At 50.6% G+C, this 24,976-nt stretch overlaps 1 protein-coding gene across 1 annotated transcript; it reads left to right on the forward strand.

The window, feature by feature from the left end:
* The first annotated feature begins 12,837 nt into the window (after positions 1 to 12,837).
* EIF2B3 (eukaryotic translation initiation factor 2B subunit gamma) lies at positions 12,838 to 24,753 on the forward strand. Its single transcript, XM_044301286.1, has 12 exons — positions 12,838 to 12,971; positions 13,939 to 14,093; positions 14,206 to 14,348; positions 15,156 to 15,315; positions 15,866 to 15,977; positions 17,158 to 17,247; positions 18,651 to 18,741; positions 18,917 to 19,147; positions 19,235 to 19,306; positions 19,769 to 19,917; positions 21,427 to 21,530; positions 24,609 to 24,753. Exons 2-12 carry the CDS (start codon positions 13,940 to 13,942, stop codon positions 24,659 to 24,661), a joined length of 1,359 nt encoding a protein of 452 aa, XP_044157221.1. The 5' UTR covers positions 12,838 to 12,971; position 13,939; the 3' UTR covers positions 24,662 to 24,753.
* Positions 24,754 to 24,976: the final 223 nt, after the last annotated feature.

The raw sequence follows: 24,976 nt of genomic DNA on the forward strand, positions 1-24,976 counted from the left end.
TTGATAAGTCCATACTGGCGGCATTAGCAGTCGTGAGTCTGGGGGCTCATTATGTAGTGGGCTCCACTGCAGCAGGACCTGATAATTGTGATGGGAAATGATAGACGCAGCAAAATACAGGGAAATCCTGGGGGAAACCTGAAGTGCAACACTGCAGAATAGTTGGGGGTCGGTGAAGAGCAAGGGGGTTATCCAGGCTGTAAGAGCCCCCAAAGGTGCCTCTACTTACACTTAAAGGGTGTGAATAGTTCTGCATTCCTGTACTGTGTAATAGATGTAGATATTGTGGATGGAGCGGCCATCGCAGTATGTGCATGCCTGGGAGATGTATGGATGCATTTAGAAATGACCCTTCTTGCATTGAGAATAGTTTCTGCCCTGCTGTCCTGACGCCAACATGTCATGGAGTAGACGTCATTGCAGCATGTCACCAGGAGAGGGCAGCAGACTACAGGGGAGAATGGGATAGACCTCTGAATCACAAGTCTTTAGACAGAGCTGTCGCTCATGAATCGGCGTCCCCCTCCCGTTGTCTCTTCAGCAATGTGACTGATGTCTGTCATCTCCAGGACCGTGTTATGGAGGGTGACCCATGACACTTGTGGTAGTTCATGTCGTGGGAGACAGGGGGCGATGTTTCTGAATCGCTGTGTAACCGCGGTCGCTTCCTTCCCTCACACTGCGTGTCTGTGTCACCTTCAGCGTGTGAGGTGGACGCGATGACATGTGTGTGCTCTGCACTTTCCATGATGTCTGCGAGGTTCAAGGTGTCGTGTGAGTCACACGTAGCTGTCGGCACCAGGAGCCGCCGCCGCCGCCGCGCACACCTGCAGGTCGTTCCCAGTGAGCGGCTGCTTTATAGGTGACATGTGTGGCTCACATCACACCCTGGGGCCACACACTGAGCAACCCTGTGACTGCACCAAGGGGCCAATAAAAGCCCAGTGCAGATGGAGCATCCCTGAGATAGACGGACGGACAGATAAAAAACAAACACCTTGTCACTGCTTGAGAACGGTCCCATTGAGAGGAGTGAAACGTTGCTGCTATTTGGTGAATACTCTTTTCTTGGAGGTGCAGTGGAGTTTGTTTTTGTCGGTTATTAGGTCGGTGGATCGCCTCTGCGGCCGCCCGCACTCCTCGGTACTTATCTGCTGCTGTGCGGCCAACTTTAGATACTGAGAGATATAACAGACAGAGACAGATAGGAGGTGGATGTTTCACGGGCAGTTATGGCGGTCTCAGAGATAATCTGGGGGCTTCTTTCTGTACATTTAGGGATAATCTTCAGAGGAGTTTCTGAGGGTGAAAAGATAAAAACCTGCAGGAAACCTGAGGAGAAGCCACATAAAGTGATGAGCACCGCCTGCCGCACTCAGACTACCCACAGCGACTGCCCCCGACGTGTGTAACAATGTATCGGCTGTCCACTGTCATACACTATTCCCTGTGATACGCTGTCCGCTGTGATACGCTGTCCGCTGTGATACGCTGTCCGCTGTGATACACTGTCCGCTGTGATACACTGTCCCCGGAGATACGCTGTCTGCTGTGATACGCCGTCCGCTGTGATACGCCGTCCGCTGTGATACGCCGTCCCTTGTGATATACTATTCCCTGTGATACGCCGTCCCTTGTGATACGCCGTCCCTTGTGATACGCCGTCCCTTGTGATACACCGTCCCTTGTGATACACCGTCCCTTGTGATACACCGTCCCTTGTGATATACTTCCCTGTGATACGCCGTCCCTTGTGATACGCCGTCCCTTGTGATACGCCGTCCCTTGTGATACGCCGTCCCTTGTGATACGCCGTCCCCTGTGATACGCCGTCCCCTGTGATACGCCGTCCCCTGTGATACGCCGTCCCCTGTGATACGCCGTCCCCTGTGATACGCCGTCCCCTGTGATACGCCGTCCCCTGTGATACGCCGTCACCTGTGATACACTGTCCGCTGTGATACACCGTCCTGCACCGTCCGCTGTGATACACTATTCCTTATGATACACTGTCCGCTGTGATACGCTGTCCGCTATGATACATCGTCCCCTGGCCCTCTTTCATTCAGTTGATTTCTTATCACCGTCCTAAATGAAGATGCGGCAGATTCATCACTGAGGCCCGTGTTGCATCATTTTATTAGACGTCAGACACTTGCATCAATGATTTGCATTAACTGTGCGTCATAAATACGGCGTGATTTATGACTGTTCTTAGCCACGCCGCTTCCCTTCTACAACACATACATTTTGGTGCATTTTTTGTAGTAAATCTTCCCATTTACTTTCCTCACCATTTTCTAGACCTCTGCTTGCTGTCAGCGCATGTGAACATTCTTATTTACATCCACAGCCGAGAGCGCTCTCTTGTTCTGATAATTTGTTACAATGTATTAGAGCAGGTAAAATGTATCAGTCTAAGATCAGAGGATTGTCTAGGCTGGATACAATTGATGTATTTCTTTGTGAATATAAATAAGGTCAGGTATTCCTGGCAGAGGAGCGAGGTACCGGAATTACCGTACCGTACCGCCTGCCAGATCCGTATTCACTACAGTGTAATAAAATAACCGCTGCGTGCATTATTGCTAGAGCACCAGCAGTGTCCAGCTATGGCAGACACAGAAAACCGGTATTCTGCTCCCCGCAGATGTGAACGTAGCCTGATGTTTCCACTCAGTGACAGCAAGCAGAGATCTGGGAAATGGTGAGGAATTTACATGTAGTCAGAGGGAGGACAGGCATTTATGTTGGTGATTTGCTCAGGGTGGACATACGAGGGGCCCGCAGAATGCCTAGGGGTCAGCTGGTCGTGGGGGGCACTCTTCCCGGATCCGAGCCCTCGGTGACCGTCTGTGTGATGTTCCCTTATTCGCGGCGGGATCCATACCATTTATCAGACAAAGATACACAAATCTCGCCACCCAGCGCGCCGGCCGCACATCTGTGCCTGCTTGTGTAAATACACACACAATTACCGGCGTGCAGAGGAGCGCACCATTACACAAATACATCTGTCTCTCACACACATAAACACAGACGCACAAATAAGCAGCACGCACCAAACATATAGCCCAGATCTACACAGATACAAACAGCTCCACCGCCTGGGTGGTCCCATCTACTGTGGCCCTATTCCCGCAGCTGGCACACATTAACCCCTGCATAGCTGCACCATGAGCACCACAGACAGTGACGTTCTCCTCATCTGGCAAGTTGTTAAAATTCTACTCTGCCTTCCAGAATTCTATCTGTCCCTGGGAGAGCTGAGTGACCGGCTGAGGTCACACCCACAGGGGGCGGAGCCTGCTTCACTGGCAATGCCAGCTATAAAATACTTATGGCCTCTCCCTTCGATGTACTGTATATGCTGACGAGATAGCACAACACAAGAGTGATCAGATGAGTGTCCGTTAATTGTAGAGTCATTCTTTGCCATGAAAAAAAACTAAAACATTTCCGCAGTATTTCGGCCATGCCACAAAATACCCTGCCACCATCATTAAAGTGATCTTCTCATTAGAGAAAGTGTTAACGAGGACAGGGCAGCTGGTATCACTCTGTCTGATAGAATTAAAAGGAGGGCGGTGCTTGAAATCATTGTCTTCTCCTGTTAACCATGGTTACCTTCAAGGAAAGACGTGCAGTCATCATTGCTTTGCATCATAAGGGCTTCACAGGCAAAGGACATTGCTGCTTGTAAGATTGCATCTAAATCAGCCATTTATCGGATCATCAAGAACTTCAGGGAAAGAGCTTCAACTGCTGTGAAGAAGACTTCAGGGTGCCCAAGAAAGTCCAGCAAGTCCCAGGACCGTCCCCTACAGAGGATTCGGGTACGGGATCAGGTCACCACCGGTGCAGAGCTTGCTTAGGAATGGCAGCAGGCAGGTGTGGAGGCATCTGTACGCTCAGGGAGGTGAAGGTTTTTCGTGGATTACCAGGTGTCAAGAAGATGGCAAAAAAGCTGCTTCTCTCCAAGAACAACTTCAGGCACAGATTGCCATTCTGCAGGAAGTACAGGGACCGGAATGCAGGGGGCTCGGGAAAGGGTATCGTCTCTGATGAAGCCCCCTTCCCACTGTTCTGGAGAAGAAACGTTGAGCGCTGCCATGAATCCTGCCAGCAGTAAAGAGTCCTGAGCCCCTTCATGTGTGATTCTCTTCCAAGGCAGTGGGCTCACAGAACACTGCCACGAATAAGGGATGGGATCAAACACCTCCCCCAACCATCCAGGAGCAATCTGGTGGACATGGATGGTTGGATGGATATATTTTCCAGCATGATGGAGACATAGTCACACGGCAGAGGTGATAACTAAGTGGCTCAGTGAAGAAAACGCAGAAAGTTTGGATCCATGGCCAGTAAACTGGCCTGGTAAGGGGGGGGGGGGGGGGGGTAGTCACTGAACATAAGGAAAACACAGAGTTACTAAATGGGTATTTTAGCTCTGTATATACAAAAGAAGAGAAAGGAGTTGATATCTGTGGTGCTGGGGCTGTTAGTACATCCAGTGATATACCTAACTGGCTAACTGTAGATATGGTCCAAGAGAAGTTAAATTGGGTAAATGGGAACAAGGCTTCGGGTCCATATGGATTACACCAAGAGTGCTTAGAGAGCGCAGTTCAGTCATTGCTGTGCCCCTGTTTATAGTTTGTAAAGATTCTCTATGGACTGGTACAGGGCCAAGTGATTGGTGCAAGGCAGACGTGGTGCCCATATTCAAAAAAGGATCTAGGTCCTCCACAGGTAATTATAGACCAGTTAGTTTAACTTCTGTTGTAGGAAAAATGTTTGAAGGAATCTTAAAGGACAATTTACAGGAGTATGTGACTATAAATAATATTATAAGTGATAACCAGCATGGGTTTATCGAGGACAGAAGTTGTCAGACTAACCTTATTTGTATTTATGAGAAGGAGGGTAGAAGCCTGGACAGAGGGGCGGCTGTGGATGTAGTGAGGTGAGTAGAAGCCTGGACAGAGGGGCGGCTGTGGATGTAGTGAGGTAAGTAGAAGCCTGGACAGAGGGGCGGCTGTGGATGTAGTGAGGTGAGTAGAAGCCTGGACAGAGAGGCAGCTGTGGATGTAGTGAGGCGAGTAGAAGCCCAGACAGAGGAGCGGCTGTGGATGTAGTGAGGTGAGTAGTAGCCTGTACAAAGGGGCGGCTGTGGATGTAGTGAGGTGAGTAGTATCCCAGACAGAGGGGCAGCTGTGGATGTAGTGAGGTGAGTAGAAGCCCAGACAGAGGGGCGGCTGTGGATGTAGTGAGGTGAGTAGAAGCCCAGACAGAGGGGCGGCTGTGGATGTAGTGAGGTGAGTAGTAGCCTGGACAGATGGGCGGCTGTGGATGTAGTGAGGAGAGTAGAAGCCTGGACAGAGGGGCGGCTGTGGATGTAGTGAGGAGAGTAGAAGCCTGGACAGAGGGGCGGCTGTGGATGTAGTGAGGAGAGTAGAAGCCTGGACAGAGGGGCGGCTGTGGATGTAGTGAGGAGAGTAGAAGCCTGGACAGAGGGGCGGCTGTGGATGTAGTGAGGAGAGTAGAAGCCTGGACAGAGGGGCGGCTGTGGATGTAGTGAGGAGAGTAGAAGCCTGGACAGAGGGGCGGCTGTGGATGTAGTGAGGAGAGTAGAAGCCTGGACAGAGGGGCGGCTGTGGATGTAGTGAGGAGAGTAGAAGCCTGGACAGAGGGGCGGCTGTGGATGTAGTGAGGAGAGTAGAAGCCTGGACAGAGGGGCGGCTGTGGATGTAGTGAGGAGAGTAGAAGCCTGGACAGAGGGGCGGCTGTGGATGTAGTGAGGAGACTAGAAGCCTGGACAGAGGGGCGGCTGTGGATGTAGTGAGGAGACTAGAAGCCTGGACAGAGGGGCGGCTGTGGATGTAGTGAGGAGAGTAGAAGCCTGGACAGAGGGGAGGCTGTGGATGTAGTGAGGTGAGTAGAAGCCTGGACATAAGGGTAGCTGTGGATGTAGTGATGTGAGTAGTAGCCTGGACAGAGGGGAGGCTGTGGATGTAGTGATGTGAGTAGTAGTCTGGACAGAGGGGCGGCTGTGGATGTAGGGAGGTCAGTAGAAGCCTGGATAGAGGGGCGGCTGTGGATGTAGTGAGGTGAGTAGTAGTCTGAACAGAGGGGCGGCTGTGGATGTAGTGAGGTCAGTAGAAGCCTGGACAGAGGGGCGGCTGTGGATGTAGTGAGGCGAGTAGTAGCCTGGACAGAGGGGCGGCTGTGGATTTAGTGAGGCGAGTAGAAGACTGGACAGAGGGGCGGCTGTGGATGTAGTGAGGCGAGTAGAAGCTTGGACAGAGGGGCGGCTGTGGATGGAGTGAGGCGAGTAGAAGACTGGACAGAGGGGCGGCTGTGGATCTAGTGAGGTGAGTAGAAGCTTGGACAGAGGGGCGGCTGTGGATGTAGTGAGGTGAGTAGTAGCTTGGACAGAGAGGCGGTTGTGGATGTAGTGAGGTGAGTAGAAGCCTGGACAGAGGGGCGGCTGTGGATGTAGTGAAGTAAGTAGAAGCCTGGACAGAGGGGCGGCTGTGGATGTAGTGAGGTGAGTAGTAGTCTGGACAGAGGGGCGGCTGTGGATGTAGTGAGGTCAGTAGAAGCCTGGACAGAGGGGCGGCTGTGGGTGTAGTGAGGTGAGTAGAAGCCTGGACAGAGGGGCGGCTGTGGATGTAGTGAGGTGAGTAGTAGCCTGGACAGAGGGGCGGCTGTGGATGTAGTGAGGTGAGTAGTAGCCTGGACAGAGGGGCGGCTGTGGATGTAGTGAGGCGAGTAGTAGTCTGAACAGAGGGGCGGCTGTGGATGTAGTGAGGTCAGTAGAAGCCTGGATAGAGGGGCGGCTGTGGATGTAGTGAGGTGAGTAGTAGTCTGGACAGAGGGGCGGCTGTGGATGTAGTGAGGTCAGTAGAAGCCTGGACAGAGGGGCGGCTGTGGATGTAGTGAGGCGAGTAGTAGCCTGGACAGAGGGGTGGCTGTGGATGTAGTGAGGCGAGTAGTAGCCTGGACAGAGGGGCGGCTGTGGATGTAGTGAGGCGAGTAGAAGACTGGACAGAGGGGCGGCTGTGGATGTAGTGAGGCGAGTAGAAGCTTGGACAGAGGGGCGGCTGTGGATGTAGTGAGGCGAGTAGAAGCTTGGACAGAGAGGCGGCTGTGGATGTAGTGAGGCGAGTAGAAGCCTGGACAGAGGGGCGGCTGTGGATGTAGTGAGGTGAGTAGAAGCTTGGACAGAGGGGCGGCTGTGGATGTAGTGAGGCGAGTAGATGCTTGGACAGAGGGGCGGCTGTGGATGTAGTGAGGCGAGTAGAAGCCTGGACAGAGGGGCGGCTGTGGATGTAGTGAGGCGAGTAGAAGCCTGGACAGAGGGGCGGCTGTGGATGTAGTGAGGCGAGTAGTAGCCTGGACAGAGGGGCGGCTGTGGATGGAGTGAGGCGAGTAGTAGCCTGGACAGAGGGGCGGCTGTGGATGGAGTGAGGCGAGTAGTAGCCTGGACAGAGGGGCGGCTGTGGATGGAGTGAGGCGAGTAGTAGCCTGGACAGAGGGGCGGCTGTGGATGGAGTGAGGCGAGTAGAAGACTGGACAGAGGGGCGGCTGTGGATCTAGTGAGGCGAGTAGAAGCTTGGACAGAGGGGCGGCTGTGGATGTAGTGAGGTGAGTAGTAGCTTGGACAGAGAGGCGGTTGTGGATGTAGTGAGGTGAGTAGAAGCCTGGACAGAGGGGCGGCTGTGGATGTAGTGAAGTAAGTAGAAGCCTGGACAGAGGGGCGGCTGTGGATGTAGTGAGGCGAGTAGAAGCCTGGACAGAGGGGCGGCTGTGGATGTAGTGAGGCGAGTAGTAGCCTGGACAGAGGGGCGGCTGTGGATGTAGTGAGGCGAGTAGTAGCCTGGACAGAGGGGCGGCTGTGGATGTAGTGAGGCGAGTAGTAGCCTGGACAGAGGGGCGGCTGTGGATGGAGTGAGGCGAGTAGTAGCCTGGACAGAGGGGCGGCTGTGGATGGAGTGAGGCGAGTAGAAGACTGGACAGAGGGGCGGCTGTGGATCTAGTGAGGCGAGTAGAAGCTTGGACAGAGGGGCGGCTGTGGATGTAGTGAGGCGAGTAGTAGCTTGGACAGAGGGGCGGTTGTGGATGTAGTGAGGTGAGTAGAAGCCTGGACAGAGGGGCGGCTGTGGATGTAGTGAGGTGAGTAGAAGCCTGGACAGAGGGGCGGCTGTGGATGTAGTGAGGCGAGTAGTAGCCTGGACAGAGGGGCGGCTGTGGATGGAGTGAGGCGAGTAGAAGACTGGACAGAGGGGCGGCTGTGGATCTAGTGAGGCGAGTAGAAGCTTGGACAGAGGGGCGGCTGTGGATGTAGTGAGGCGAGTAGTAGCTTGGACAGAGAGGCGGTTGTGGATGTAGTGAGGTGAGTAGAAGCCTGGACAGAGGAGCAGCTGTGGATGTAGTGAGGTGAGTAGAAGCCTGGACACAGGGGCGGCTGTGGATGTAGTGAGGCGAGTAGTAGCCTGGACAGAGGGGCGGCTGTGGATGTAGTGAGGTGAGTAGAAGACTGGACAGAGGGGCGGCTGTGGGTCTAGTGAGGTGAGTAGAAGCTTGGACAGAGGGGCGGTTATGGATGGAGTGAGGTGAGTAGTAGCTTGGACAGAGGGGAGGCTGTGGATGTAGTGTTTCTGGATTTTGCAAAGGCTTTTGATACTGTTGCTCATAGACGCTTAATAAGTAAAGTAAGGTCTATTGGCTTGGAAAGTATAGTGTGTAATTGGATTGAAAACTGTCTGAAGGACCGAGTCCAGAGAGTTGTGGTCAATGATTCCTATTCACAATGGTCCTGGGTTATAAGGGGTGACCCCAATGTTCACTGCTGGGTCCTCTGTTATTTAATTTATATATTGATGATATTGAGGATGGGATTAATAGCACCATATCTATATTTGCAGATGACACTAAGTTATGTAGTACTGTACAGTCTATGGAAGATGTCCATATACTACAAGCTGACGTGGACACTCTGAGTGATTGGGCATCAACTTGGTAAATGAGGTTCAATGTGGACAAATGTAAAGTTCTGCATCTTGGTAGTAATAATCTCCGTGCTCCATATGTCCTAGGGCAGTGATGGCAAACCTTTTAGAGACCGAGTGCCCAAACTGCACCCCAAAACCCACATATTTATCACAAAGTGCCAACATGGGAATTTCCCCTGAATACTACAGTCCAGTATAGTATATCTTCCATGTACTTTTCGCTATAAAAGCCTGTTTACACTCAGTGCCCTGCCTGTGGTGTTCATAGTACGCCTGCGCTGATGAATGGCAGGAAAAGTCTAAGGCCTCCTGCACATGACTGTAGGTGTCCCGTTGCCATATTGAGGACCGCATTTGCGGATCCGCAATACATGGGCACCGCATCATGGATGCGGACGCTTTCACTTGGGTCCGCCAAATCCGGAGATGCGGAATGGTGCGGAACGGAAGCACAGAACGGAACCCTACGGAGAGGTTCCATGGGGTTTCATCTCGTACTTCCGTTCCGAAAAAAGATAGAACATGTCCTATCTTTTTGCAGATCGTGGACCCATTAAAGTGAATGGGTCTGTGATCCACTGCGGCTGCCCCATGGTCAGTGTTCTTGCATTGCGGCCCGCAGCACGGCCACAGGGTTCGTGTGCAGGAGGCCTAAGGCATATTGGTACACCATATACTTTTCCAGGGTGCAAGTGCCCACAGAGAGGGCTCTGAGTGCCGCCTCTGGCACCCGTGCCATAGGTTCGCCATCACTGTCCTAGGGGATGTAACACTGGGAGAGTCACTTATAGAGAAGGATTTGGGGGTCCTTGTGGATGGTAGAATAAATAACAGTACAATGTCAATCAGCTGCTTCTAAGGCCACCAGGATACTGTCATGCATAAAACGAGGCCTGGACTCGCGAGGCAGGGATGTAATATTACTACTTTACAAAGCGCTGGTGCGGCCACATCTGGAATACACAGTCCAGTTCTGGGCACCAGTCCATAGAAAAGATGCACTGCAGCTGGAGAGAGTACAGAGGAGAGCGACTAAACTGATAAGGGGCCCGGAGGGGTCTTAGTTATGAATAAAGATTAAAAGAATTGAATTTATTTAGTCTTGAGAAGAGACATCTAAGGGGGGGGGGGGACATGATTAACCTGTACAAATATATAAATGGGCCATATAAAAAATACGGTAAAAGCTGTTGCATGTAAAATGCGCTCAAAAGACAAGGGGGCGCTGCCTCCAACTGGAGAGGAAGTTCAGTCTCCGGAAGAGTCAAAACTTTTTTACTGCGAGATCTGTGAATCTGTGGAATAGACACCTCCGAACGTGGTCACAGCAGGAACAGTGGACGGTTTCAAAAAGGGTTTAGACAAATTCTTAAAATTAAAAAACATTAATGCTTCTAAAAACATGTAAAAATCTGAGTCTCACTTCCTTCTGGGATTCGCGTCCCCACCGATCCCTTGGTTGAACTTGATGGACGTTTGTCTTTTTTCAACCATATTAACTATGTATAACATCCAGCCTCTAGCCATGCAGTCTACCATTACCCACAGTGTATAACATCCAGCCTCTAGCCGTGCAGTCTACCATTACCACAGTGTATAACATCCAGTCTCTAGCCATGCAGTCTACCATTACCACAGTGTATAACATCCAGTCTCTAGCCATGCAGTCTACCATTACCACAGTGTATAACATCCACTCTCTAGCCATGCAGTCTACCATTACCACAGTGTATAACATCCAGCCTCTAGCCATGCAGTCTACCGTTACCACAGTGTATAACATCCAGCCTCTAGCCATGCAGTCTACCGTTACCACAGTGTATAACATCCAGCCTCTAGCCATGCAGTCTACCGTTACCACAGTGTATAACATCCCGCCTCTAGCCATGCAGTCTACCGTTACCACAGATGTATAACATCCAGCCTCTAGCCATGCAGTCTACCATTACCACAGATGTATAACATCCAGCCTCTAGCCATGCAGTCTACCATTACCACAGATGTATAACATCCAGCCTCTAGCCATGCAGTCTACCATTACCACAGATGTATAACATCCAGCCTCTAGCCATGCAGTCTACCATTACCACAGATGTATAACATCCAGCCTCTAGCCATGCAGTCTACCATTACCACAGATGTATAACATCCAGCCTCTAGCCATGCAGTCTGCCAATACCACAGATGTATAACATCCAGCCTCTAGCCATGCAGTCTACCATTACCACAGATGTATAACATCCAGCCTCTAGCCATGCAGTCTACCGTTACCACAGTGTATAACATCCAGCCTCTAGCCATGCAGTCTGCCAATACCACAGTGTATAACATCCAGCCTCTAGCCATGCAGTCGCCTTTACAGACATTGGTGACAGAAGGGCTTGTAAAGAGCTCCCTGAATCATAGCGTGGTCCTGTAATAGGATGTCATTGCGGCCACCAATCACTTCCTGACATATTTTTGATCATAGATATTCTGCCATCACCTGTGAGCGGTATTATTGTAAAGTGGAAGGAACCACAGCAACTCAGCCACGAAGTGTAGACCACGTAAAGTTAGAGTGCGGGATCGATGAGTGCTGAGGAGCAAGTGCATAAAAGTAACCAATGCTCTGCTAACTCCATCACTGCAGAGTCCAGACCTCCTCAGCCATTACCGTCAGCACAATAACTGTGCCGGTCGCCTCATGGCATTGGTGTCCATGGCCGCTGCATGACAGCTTTGTGGGAACGGTTTGGGGAAGACTCTTCTCTTCTCCATGACCGCGCCCGGGGCACGAGCTCCATAAAGAAATGGTTGGGGGAAGAACATGACCTCGACCCCATCCAACAGCCGAGCCCTCTCCTCCAGCGTCTGGCCTCACAAGGGATCTACTGGATGAAGGGGGCGAGAGCTCCGACACCCCGCAGCAGGAGGAGCAATGATGGGAGGTCAGAGTGTGGAGGGGTCACGTACTCCTCGTCTGCTTAGCGGGCGGCCATGATGTGCCCCCCTGTGAGTAGACTACAGCCCATAATATCACATAGGGACGGTACACCGACTGCTCCGGATGAGCCCCAACTGCCAAGAACACGGCTGAGGCCAGCGATCGGCGGATACGGGCGCCTCACCGCTGCAGGAGAAGGAGGATTGCCCGAGATGTTTCATTATTTCGGATAACCCTTTTAACCCCTTAGTGCACTGTGTACAGAGCGGGTGCCGGCCGTGCACACCCATCTGTAAAAAAACAACAAAGACAATAGAAAATAAAACAATAAATCTCGGAGAACGTCTGAACCATGCGCCATTTATATGACACAAGGCCAGAATTACTGATTTTAGAAGTCGTCTCCACAAAAAATTATGAAAAAAGCCGTATCTGCCCCAAAATGGTAGCATAAAAATGACAGCTCACACTCAAAAAAATCTACAAAAAAGTAATGTCAGAAAAAGGCGACAGAAACCGATTTATTACGTGTTCATTATCAAAGGTTTAAAAGTCTTAAAACATAAAATCGATATAAATCTGGCGCCGCTGCGATCGTCCGAACCAGAGGATTACGTTATCAGATCATTTTTACTGTGTGGTGAATTGCGTAAAAAAAACAATGGCGCATCGCAGGTTTTTTAACCTGTCTATCAGGATATATATAGAATAATAAATGCCGCCATAAAAAAAATACAAAGGAAGCCGCAGAGGTCAATGGAGAAGGATAAGGATCCGGCTAACGGCGCTGCCGGATGAAAGGTTCGGTGACTCCTCTGGCCCCGCCCCCGCCATGTGTCTCTCACATACCAGATATTCACCAGCGGGTCACGTGGCCTCGGCACGGTCATGTGACAGCCGGCTGTACACAGCACACATGGAGAACACGTGGTCTGTTTGCGCTGAGGCTTTTTGTCCCTGAGTGGGATCCGTCTTCCAGCGCCGGAACTGAGGGATCTACGGGATACTGGGCCGCTGCCGACTGACAGGTACCGGGTCACTCACCCTCCGGGTGCCGGACAGGGTGTCATCCCTCGTCTGTCACTATAAGTCGCAGCATGCCCTATTACTGCCAGATCAGGGGCTAGGTTTCCTGTAGACAACGGCTGGCGTGGGACTACAATCCCCAGCATGCCCCACCTGCTAAGGACCTCCCTGTATAGAGTTATGGATTCTTTAGGTGCACTACAAGTCCCAGCAGACTGACCACTCATTGTACTGATGCATTTTAACTTCTGCGCCATTTCATGTGACTTGCGGTGAAATTGTCGCATTGTAAGTTTCGGTATTGCTGGGTGCGACCGTTTCACCGCAGTCGGTGATCTCCTCTAGTGCTGGACGCCCCCCGAGCCATAGACCTGTATACATCCCACCGCTGCGCTCAGATCCCAATATCAGCATCTGAGGGAAATGAATAGACCGTGCCCTTCACAGTTTTCACATCTCTGCTTGCAGTCATTGAATGGAAACGTTATTTACCTTCAGAGGCTGAGCACCTACCTGTCCTATGTTCACATGCTTGGAGAAATCCAACGTGGACTTGTCATAGAATCCCGGTGAGAAATCCAAGGCCGACCATCAGATTCCTGCCGCTGATCCCGCCATGGATCGGCGCCATAACACCGAAATCCATGTAAAATGTAAGCCGAATACTTCCCACAGCTGAGGGATTGCTACAATGTGTCAGGACGTCTGCAGCACAATTCTCCCTTCGGTCCTGCTAATTGGCTACACTGTATCCGTGCAGGTAACGTGTATCGGTCACAGAGGGTTCTCTGTAACAAACCTTCAGCTGTACAGGTTCATGTTACCATTCACCGTCAGCAATCGAAGATCTTGAAATTGGTGATAACTGAAACGGAATTTCGTCTGTTAGAAAATTGACGCTTTATTTACTGGATGCTGGCCTTTTAATAAATAGGAATTGGGATGGCGATTAATCTTGTTTTCTTTCAGGATGGCGGTAGAATTACAGGCGGTGGTGATGGCGGTTTATGGGGGGTCCCGGATGCAGGACCTCACCACCAGTATCCCAAAGCCGCGGCTTCCGGTGGGCAATAAACCCCTGGTGTGGTACCCGCTGAACATGCTGGAGCGGGCAGGATTCGAGGGTGAGTGTGTAATGTGCGGATCCCAGGAACCTCTGCCCCGAGTCTCCGTTCATACACCACTGTTTTCTGCGCCTGGTGGTCCGTAGATAACGTGTGTTCTCATTGGTGGCAGAGGTCATTGTGGTGACCACCAAGGAGGTGCAGAAATACATCCCAGACATGAGAATGAAGGTGGAGGTCGTGTGTCTGCCCGATGACAAGGCGTCCGAGATGGGGACGGCCGACTCTCTGCGCCACATCTCCTCTAAGATAAAGGTAAAACTACCTCCGAGCTCACAGGGTCCGGGGCTGCGCCGAGTGCGCTCTGCAGTGCTGTAGACAAATACTACATCGCACTTAAAGCAGAATACTCAAAGCAGCTTTGAGAGTGACTGGAGTATTAAAAAAGAAACCTGGATGTGACTGGAGCATACATATGATGAATGCTCCTTGGAATGTTACTGGAGTTTAAGCATACTGAATGGAGCAGCAGTGTAAGAATTGAGAATGCAGCTCTAGATGTGAGCAGAGTATAAGACATGTACTAGAAATATAGGTGTAGGGCGCAAGAAAGTCAGAGACATTTGACTTCTGTTGCATTGGAGACTTCTAGCAAGTTTTAGACCCTGTGACTGTCACTCCAGAAGTGTCTGGAGCATAAGCAGTGTGAATGCAGCTCTGGAAGTGTCTGGAGCATAAGCAGTGTGAATGCAGCTCTGGAAGTACTGAACACTACGTTCACATCTCCAGCATGTAAATCCGGTTGTCTGTTCCAGCAGAGGATCAGACTACTGGAGTTCCCATATCCATTGTAGCCGGACACCGCTGGATCCCCATTTATTATAATCGGTTCTGCGGATACCCACTGGATCACCATCGGATCCCATTATAGTGAATGGAGAGGCGGCAGTGTCTGGCTATGCTGAATACGGTAAGTTCCGTAGTCTGCTGGAACAGACTCCTGGACTGTATTGTGAATACTGCTCTGGAAGTGATTGGAGCAGTTTGCAGTAAGTGACCGTTGTAATCATATATTTGGGGTATGTATTTTGACTCCTGTCTGACTTCACTGACTCCCATTAGAGCGACGTCCTGGTAATCGGCTGCGACCTCATCACGGAAGTTGCTCTGCACGAAGTCATTGACCTGTTTCGAGCTCACAATGCCACGCTCACCATGTTGATGCAGAAAGCGCCGGAGCCCAGCGAGCATGTTCCCGGGCAGAAAGGGAAGCAGAAGGCTGGTGAGTCGCGACGTGTGCGTCCTGTGATATGTAGGGGGCCCATACACATTGCCAATTTGTGTGGGACCAACTGTCTACCCAATGCAGTGTCCCCCCAACTATTCCAAAACTACAACTCCCCTCATGTCCTGACAGCCTGTGTCTATCAGGGTGTCCTAACCCTACCCTTGTGGTAGATGGGGGGGGGGGGGGTACACGAGATCTCCGGGGCACTGGGGGTGGGAAAGATCCAAAGGAGACTGGAGAGGAAAGAGGAGTCTAGAGGGTGGACATGGAGGCTCTGGCAGGGGCTTGCTGCCTCTCCCACTGAGAACACATGCATGCTCGGCCAGTGTTGCTGGTGCTTTATGGATTGATTAGACAAACTGTATAGGGATGTGACCATACTGAGCGTATAGTGACAGGAGAGTTGTATTATAAGCGGTATCCTTTACGAGTAGGAGCGGGTACTGGTGAGGGCGGTGGTTTCCATCAGGGTGTAGGTTCCCTTTGTGGCAGCCTGTATGGTGCATGAGGTAGCGGATTTATTAATCCCGCTTCTCGTTGTCAGTGGAGGAGCGAGATTTCATCGGCGTGGACGACAGCGGCTCCCGACTCCTGCTTCTGGCCAATGAGGAGGACCTGGACGATGGTCTGGACCTGAAGAAATGCATCTTCCAGCGGTGAGTCGCCTGATGTGGCGGTGCGTTCCTCCAGCCGTGGGCGAGGAGTCCAGGCTTCGTGCTGTGATTAGGGCCCGCAGCTGTTAGTCCCAGGTGTGCTGCTGCAGGGGCCCCGAAGTCATGAATCACCCTGATTACTGTCTGTGGTCGCCGTGAGTCTTCATGCTGTGGGGGAGCTCTGGCTCTCATGGCTGCTGCAGGGGGTCGCGTACATGTGGCTCTGATAGAAACCTCTGTGTTGCACCAAAGGGCGGTCAGTGCTCAAGTGTCCCCTTTGATCCAGCGTGCTGATAATCCGGCCATGTGTCTTCTTATGGTTGGTATCCGCGCTGCGCTCTCCGTCCGCCATCTCACCCGACGCCTCTAATATAATCAGTCCATCCCGATATTTTCAGTGAAGTTTGAGATTTCTCTCTTCCCTATGAAACCTGAGAATGGAGCGACCGGCCAGGAGGAAGCCACACCTGCTGCGTCCATCATGTGCGCAGTAGAGGTCGACCTCTCGGATCCCCTGTGCAATTCTGAGCCCGTCCTGTCTGCAGATAGCGGCAGCCACCCACTCTCACTACACCTGGCCAATATCTATAGCCTGTGAGGCAAAGTGTGCCTCGTGCCTCATTACCCTACAGGTCAGATACCGACAGCACCTCACTGCCTCCTCTCTATAGCGAGTGTTGTACGTCATCCAGCTTTCCACGCACCCTGGAAAGCACATAGATGAATTAATATGAAGGTATATTCCTAACTATTGCTCTGCTTGACTGTGTCAGTCTTTACTGTAGTTCTGGCATTGTATTCATACACTAGAAGGCCCAGGATGAACAGAGATCGCTCCCTGTTAGAAGCTGCACAGGAGAACACAGGACTGTGACTACTGACATGATGAATAATGCAGGATCCCTACCAGTCCGGGCTCTGTGGGGGCCCCCGGTGAGAGGGACTGTGCATTCTATTGCAGCAACTGCACCTCCTGATTGATGACTATAATGCTAAAGCTACAGTAAAGACTGACACACAGAAAAGCTATATATGGTATTCGGGATCTGTGGAAAGCTGGGTGACTGTATGTGTCCTGTAACGGTGGCCTCTCACTGCTCGGCTGCTTCTTAGAGCAAACGTTTATTGTGTAATGTTTGGTTTATTAGACCCTGAAAATATCAATGATGTCTTCTACCTGCAGATATCCCCGAATTCACATGAAAATGGGAATGTTAGACGCTCACCTCTACTGTCTGCGGAAATACGTGCTGGACTTCTTAGCCGACAATGAGTACGTAGGTGATGTGCACAGTGATTGCAGCTCTGGAGTATAATACAGGATGTAACTGAGGATCAGTACAGGATAAGTAATGTATGTACACAGTGACTGCACCAGCAGAATAGTGAGTGCAGCTCTGGAGGATAATACAGGATGTAACTCAGGATCAGTACAGGATAAGTAATTAATGTACACAGTGACTGCACCAGCAGAATAGTGACTGCAGCTCTGGAGGATAATACAGGATGTAACTCAGGATCAGTACAGGATAAGTAATGTATGTACACAGTGACTGCACCAGCAGAATAGTGAGTGCAGCTCTGGGGTATAATACAGGATGTAACTCAGGATCAGTACAGGATAAGTAATGTATGTACACAGTGACTGCACCAGCAGAATAGTGAGTGCAGCTCTGGAGTATAATACAGGATGTAACTCAGGATCAGTACAGGATAAGTAATGTATGTACACAGTGACTGCACCAGCAGAATAGTGAGTGCAGCTCTGGAGGATAATACAGGATGTAACTCAGGATCAGTACAGGATAAGTAATATATGTACACAGTGACTGCACCAGCAGAATAGTGACTGCAGCTCTGGAGGATAATACAGGATGTAACTCAGGATCAGTACAGGATAAGTAATATATGTACACAGTGACTGCACCAGCAGAATAGTGACTGCAGCTCTGGAGGATAATACAGGATGTAACTCAGGATCAGTACAGGATAAGTAATGTATGTACACAGTGACTGCACCAGCAGAATAGTGACTGCAGCTCTGGAGGATAATACAGGATGTAACTCAGGATCAGTACAGGATAAGTAATGTATGTACACAGTGACTGCACCAGCAGAATAGTGAGTGCAGCTCTGGGGTATAATACAGGATGTAACTCAGGATCAGTACAGGATAGGTAATGTATGTACACAGTGACTGCACCAGCAGAATAGTGAGTGCAGCTCTGGGGTATAATACAGGATGTAACTCAGGATCAGTACAGGATAAGTAATGTATGTACACAGTAACTCTACCAGGAGAATAGTGAGTGCAGCTCTGGAGATCAGTGAATTTAAATACAGGTGACACTATTGATGGAGGCGAAAGTAACTGATCCTAGTCTTTCCTGGTGTCGCTGTGTTATTGGCCCCATAGACATTAGAGGGTCATTAGATACTGTCAGAATTTAGGGGAAGATTTATCAAAGCTGAAGCAAAGGGGAATCTGACTTAGTTGCTAACAGCAACCAATCAGATTGATCCTTTCATTTTCTAAAAGGAGCTTTGAAAAATGAAAGGTGGAATGTGATTGGCTCCAGGGTCAGCTGAGTCAGTTTCCCTTTGCCCCAGTTTTGACCAACCTCCCCGTTCGTGTCTCTTTGGCGGCTGTAGATCTTCTTGTCTCTCCCCCTGCAGCTCCTTCTCCTCCGTCCGGCGGGAGCTGGTGCCGTATCTCGTCAGTAAACAGTTCTCACATAAGAATGTAACCACGAAACAGACAAGAAAGGTAAGAACCCGTCCGGCACCCGTCATATACGTGTCTGTCCTGTCGTTCCCCGTCTACATGGCCGCCTCATTGCTTCTGCTGAAGGCTTACAATATGTTGCAACAGTTTATCTAGGTTATTGGCTGCGGAGTTCCCTTGTTATATAGATTGGATATTATGGTATATACATAGGTAGCGACTTCTATCGCATCATATTGACCTCTCGCCCCTCCTAGACATCTACAGTTATATACCGCGGGATAGCCTCCTGGAAATGGCCTTAGACAAGTCCAGCTGGAACGACCACCGGGGCGACATGAAGGAGTCGTATCATGGCAGCCGCCTGCGCTGTTATGTGCACGTGGCCAGTAGTGAGCTGTGCTGCCGGGTGAACAGCCTGGCCATGTATATGGAGGCCAACAAGCAGGTGAGGTGCCATCGGATGCTGTACGCACGGGCTCCTGAGCGCCCGCGAGGAGACGCTGGACACGTGGTGACTCTTACTTTTTTGCAGGTGCCACAGAGCTCCATCTGTAGTGAAGAGCCTCGCGTCCATACAACGGCCGACATCGCGGATAAGCTCATGGTGAGGCGGGATATCATAAGGCGACATGTCGCTGCGCCCTGACCCTTAGTACATCGCACTCATGGCTGAGATGCCGCAGTGTAATACGGTTCTTACACTTGGTGGTAGAGACAATTAAGAGCAGCGATCAGGAGGTAGTGTCCTGGCCTGGTTCTGTTTTCACAGCTGAGGGGCTTGTGACACTGTGTCAGCTGGCATCTTTCCTTTCTTGGCACTTGTTACAATGTATCAGTGCAGGTAAAATGTAACGGTCTGGAGTCTGCTTAGCTGACAGGATTGTCACAACTTTTGATAAAATTAATTTTCCATTCACTGACAGCAAGCAGAGATCTTAAAGACACAACATGTATCAGAAAGCTGCAGCGGCTGATTGTATGAAGCAGGGCAGGTTTTACAGATCTCTGGCCCTGCTGGATCCCTCAGATTCCTGCCCTGACCACCTTTTCTTTTCTCGCTCTGCAGGTGGGAACAGACAGCATGATCGGGGAACAGACGAAGATCGGGGACAAGACGTCTGTGAAGCATTCAATTGTGGGCGCCAACTGCGTCATCGAAGGGAGAGTGAAGATCACAAACTGCATCATCATGAACGACGTCACGATACAGGACAGGTAGGGACTGCCGCCATTCCTCCGGCAGCCGCTTGGTGGCACTGCTGTGTCCCGGAGCTGAGCCCGGAGTTCACCGGCAGCTGGGTGGTCGTACATTAACCATTTCATCACCAGCACACAGATTGTGATCCCTGACATCACCCCTGGAAGCGTTCAGGAGACATTGTGACGGCAGTCGGGGGAATGACAAATTAAGTGCATCACAGACCAACCTTCCACCAGACACATGGGGGACCGTATGGGGTCTGCGGGACGTGCTGGGCCATGTGAATGACACGGCTATATCCATTATGGAGATGGTTAATGAGCATAAATATATCTATTCCGGTCTCTGCCATTTCTGACCTCTGCTATCATGCTGGGGGCCATGTGCCCTCCACAGGGGGTCACATTGTTTACAAGGCGTGTGTGCCCTGGAGGGGGAGGGGCTGGTGCTGATAGCAGAGGTGCTTCATTCTTATCTTGTTAGGTGGTCCGGCTGTTTTAACACACAGATCTGTGTAATCCCCCTCCACCCATCAGAGAGGACCCCACCCCCATCCGTTGTCACACCCCACCCTGCACATGGCCTCGTGGGGGAGACAGGCATTGTCCCGTCTCCACAGGGTGCTCCTGCCCTCTTCATTACATGTAATGTGGCCGGGCCCCTGGCTCTGATAGCACAGGGTAGTCAGCACCCCCCCCCCCCCCCCGCCGCTATCCCCTGCTCGCTGAGCTCCGCTGCCTGGAAGAGCCTCGAGCTCTGCTTTGTGGTTCATTGACAGACTGTCAAAATTACAGTGAAGACTGACACTGGTAGAGCAGGACTGTAAGTCAAAAGTCATCTGACAACTCCTCTGTACCGTAATAGTGCTCATTAGTTGTCAGCCAGCATCCGTGTTAAAGGGCTGATGTCCAGTTTTCCATAAATCAAGCTTATTGCTGTATAATGAACAGTTCTACAACTTTCTAAAAGACTTTGGCCCTGATTCCTCCAGACCGGCGTCTGCTGTCGGAGGAGGCATGTCCTTTACGATGAGGCGCAGGCCATAACATAGCGGCCTCCTCCGGCAGTCCGTGCCCCAGAACGAGACCCACGGCAGATCGGAGCTGCCGTAAATAATGATGTGTTGGGGCCTATGGGCTTAGAACTGAAAGAAGGTATAGGGGGAATAATTTCTCCCCCTAAGTGTTTCAATTTCTTATTGTTTTCAAGATCTCTGCTTGCTGTCAGTGAGTTGACATTTTTTAGTTTTACATCCAGAAAATCAGAATATACCTAATGCATCTCACTGCTGAGGGTTTGTTACAGCCCAGACTCATTGAAACAAACAGGACAGGAGGGAGACTTGTTTTTGTTTTTCAGTCGGGATCATCTTTTCTGATTCTCGGACCAAGAGCTTACATTTTGCCGTTAGCATCTGAATATTGAAGGGTCACAGAAAGTTGGTTGAGGACAGTTGGTTGGTTGTCGGCATGAGTCATCCGGTTGTCAGTGTTTTACGCCACTGTCTCTTGCCTTTCCCTCAGTTGCAACCTCCAGGGAAGCGTCATCTGTAACAAGGCCTTCATCCACAGCGGCGCCGATATTAAAGATTGCCTGCTCGGCTCGGGTCTTCAAATCAATAGTAAAGGTGAGTGATGTACAGAGCACTGTATACATCTGCCCTCCTCCACGTCACTCTGGCCTCCTATGAGCACCCCAAGTTCTAAGTTCAGAGGTTAGCACTGGCGTGACACGTGAGCTCACGCCCTGTGCTGTATGTCCCGCCACCTGGTGACCCTTTAGTTTACTCAGATCTGGGTAGAAGAACATCTGTAGCTGGAAAGCTGCTCACGTCTAAAGAATTGGGTCAAATTTCTAAAAACACAAAGATGTCTAATTTCACGTTGTGTAAAACCACATAGTTCAGCGACGTTTCGGCTCCACCGCACCCAGCTAAATATTGAGGATTGAGTTCTGGGGAAGCTACAGCGCTGAAACGCCATCAGTAATAGTCTGGTCATTAAAGGGTTAAGTGCCCCTCGGCACATATGGCGGGTTTAATGTGATCGTTCAGATATTCTGCGCACATAATAATGTCCATCGTTGCCATAATAGCCGCTCTATGTGGGGCGTGTGGTGTGCTATTGAAGCCCCAGAGTCTCATAGGGGGGATAGACTGAGATTTGTCTTCTGTGGGTGGTCTCGGCACAGTGGGAACTAAGTGTCAGTGCAGAATATAAGCAGATAAAATACATGGCTTCCGATTCCACCACCCAGAGACCGGCACGAGTGCCCCGCAGATGTAAGCGAAGCCTCTGCCGCTGTAGAGTGCGGTGTAAATACTCACGCGGCTATTGTAAGCATCTGCAGGGTTGTGTCAACCATAGTCATTGCTGATCTGGAGACCACCTCTAAAGCCAGACTCAACAGGCTCTGCAGGGGTCACGCTCATCTGCAGGTGTATGAGGAGCGTGACTGGGGCCGAGCCAAATGATAGCAACGTCAAAACAAGCAGCGCTCCGAAGATCCCCACTCCCAGTAATACTCTGTATGTGGATATATGGAGAAAAGTACTGGACCCTCCACATTCCCCAAACTGTTCCCACTAAGCTGTCACCATACAAGTGTCCACAATGTCTGTCGGCTGAAACTGTACAACCTCAAGACCCCCATAGCATTACCCCCCCCCCCCCCCCCTTCCACCTGACTGTACAACCTGAAGACCCACCCTGGATGTTATACACTGTGGTAATGGTAGACTGCAGGGCTAGAGGCTGGATGTTATACACTGTGGTAATGGTAGACTGCAGGGCTAGAGGCTGGATGTTCTACACTGTGGTAATGGTAGACTGCATGGCTAGAGGCTGGATGTTATACACTGTGGTAATGGTAGACTACATGGCAGGGGGTGAATGTTATACACCTGTAGTAACAGTAGACTGCACGGCCAGAAGCTCAATGTTATACACTGAGGTAATGGTAGACTGCACGGCTAGAGACTAGATATGAGACTGCATGGCTAGCGACTGGATGTTATACACTGTGGTAATGGCAGACTGCATGGCTAGAGGCTGGATATTATACAACTGTAGTTATAGTAGACTGCATGGCAGGGGCTGGATGTTATACACTGTGGTAATGGTAGACTGCATGGCTAGAGACTGGATGTTATACACCTGTAGTTATAGTAGACTGCACGGCTATAGGCTGGATGTTATACACTGAGGTAATGGCAGACTGGCTAGACAGAGGCTGGATGTTCTACACTGAGGTAATGGTAGACTGCATGGCTAGAGGCTGGATGTTATACACTGTGGTAATGGTAGACTGCATGGCTAGAGGCGGGAGGTTATACATCTGTGGTAATGGTAGACTGCATGGCTAGAGGCGGGAGGTTATACACTGAGGTAATGGCAGACTGCATGGCTAGAGGCTGGATGTTATACACTGAGGTAATGGTAGACTGCATGGCTAGAGGCTGGATGTTATACACTGTGGTAATGGTAGACTGCATGGCTAGAGGCTGGATGTTATACACTGAGGTAATGGTAGACTGCATGGCTAGAGGCTGGATGTTATACACTGAGGTAATGGTAGACTGCATGGCTAGAGGCTGGATGTTATACACTGTGGTAATGGTAGACTGCATGGCTAGAGGCGGGAGGTTATACATCTGTGGTAATGGTAGACTGCATGGCTAGAGGCTGGATGTTCTACACTGTGGTAATGGTAGACTGCATGGCTAGAGGCTGGATGTTATACACTGTGGTAATGGTAGACTGCATGGCTAGAGGCTGGATGTTATACACTGAGGTAATGGCAGACTGCATGGCTAGAGGCTGGATGTTATACACTGAGGTAATGGCAGACTGCATGGCTAGAGGCTGGATGTTATACACTGAGGTAATGGCAGACTGCATGGCAAGAGGCTGGATGTTATACACTGAGGTAATGGTAGACTGCATGGCTAGAGGCTGGATGTTCTACACTGGTAATGGTAGACTGCATGGCTAGAGGCTGGATGTTATACACTGAGGTGATGGCAGACTGCATGGCTAGAGGCTGGATGTTATACACTGAGGTGATGGCAGACTGCATGGCTAGAGGCTGGATGTTATACACTGAGGTGATGGCAGACTGCATGGCTAGAGGCTGGATGTTATACACTGAGGTGATGGCAGACTGCATGGCTAGAGGCTGGATGTTATACACTGAGGTGATGGCAGACTGCATGGCTAGAGGCTGGATGTTATACACTGAGGTGATGGCAGACTGCATGGCTAGAGGCTGGATGTTATACACTGAGGTGATGGCAGACTGCATGGCTAGAGGCTGGATGTTATACACTGAGGTGATGGCAGACTGCATGGCTAGAGGCTGGATGTTATACACTGAGGTAATGGCAGACTGCATGGCTAGAGGCTGGATGTTATACACTGAGGTGATGGCAGACTGCATGGCTAGAGGCTGGATGTTATACACTGAGGTAATGGCAGACTGCATGGCCATAGTGTGTAATGTATATAATATGGGGGTTCCACTCAGGGGCTGAATTGTAAAGGCTTCTAAATCCGCCTCTGCACCTCTGCTGCAGAACAGTCTGTCCCTGTGTGAGACGCTGCCGCTTTGCTTGTGACGTTATTTCTACAGTGTAACATTATATAGCGGTGTATTATAATATCTGCTGTCTCTGTGTAACCTGCTTTATTCTTCTTTTTCTCTGCAGAAAAACGTGTAAATGAGATCATTGTGGGGAACGAGCAACTAATGGAGATCTAGTGTCGCCCCAGAAGAAGCCCCGCCCTCCCGCCACTCCCTCCCCCACCAACCAGACTTATTTATATGATAATAAAGGATTGGGAGGTTTGTTACTGAGATGTCTTCTATGGGGCCGCTGCCTGCACCCTATTATTTGCAGGGTCCTGTTCACTATTAATTTATTTTAGTAAAATCAATGGTGAGACGGATATCTGCAGTAATGGTCTGGCACTGGCAGTGTGCTGCGGCACAGTCCACACAATGTCTCACTCCCATCATCCTAGAAGCTCACAATCTAATCCCCCATCAGGCACCCAGTCTATCCCTCCAGTTCTG

Source organism: Bufo gargarizans, chromosome 7 (assembly GCF_014858855.1).
Source record: "Bufo gargarizans isolate SCDJY-AF-19 chromosome 7, ASM1485885v1, whole genome shotgun sequence".
Lineage (NCBI taxonomy): Eukaryota > Metazoa > Chordata > Amphibia > Anura > Bufonidae > Bufo > Bufo gargarizans.

Bases quoted from the DNA above. Each gene is read 5' to 3' on its own strand.
- EIF2B3 (XM_044301286.1), top strand. From the start codon at position 13,940: ATGGCGGTAGAATTACAGGCGGTGGTGATGGCGGTTTATGGGGGGTCC. The intron at 17,248-18,650 runs GTACGTAGGTGA...CTCCCCCTGCAG, and splicing joins GACTTCTTAGCCGACAATGA to CTCCTTCTCCTCCGTCCGGC. The intron at 21,531-24,608 runs GTGAGTGATGTA...TTTTCTCTGCAG, and splicing joins TCTTCAAATCAATAGTAAAG to AAAAACGTGTAAATGAGATC.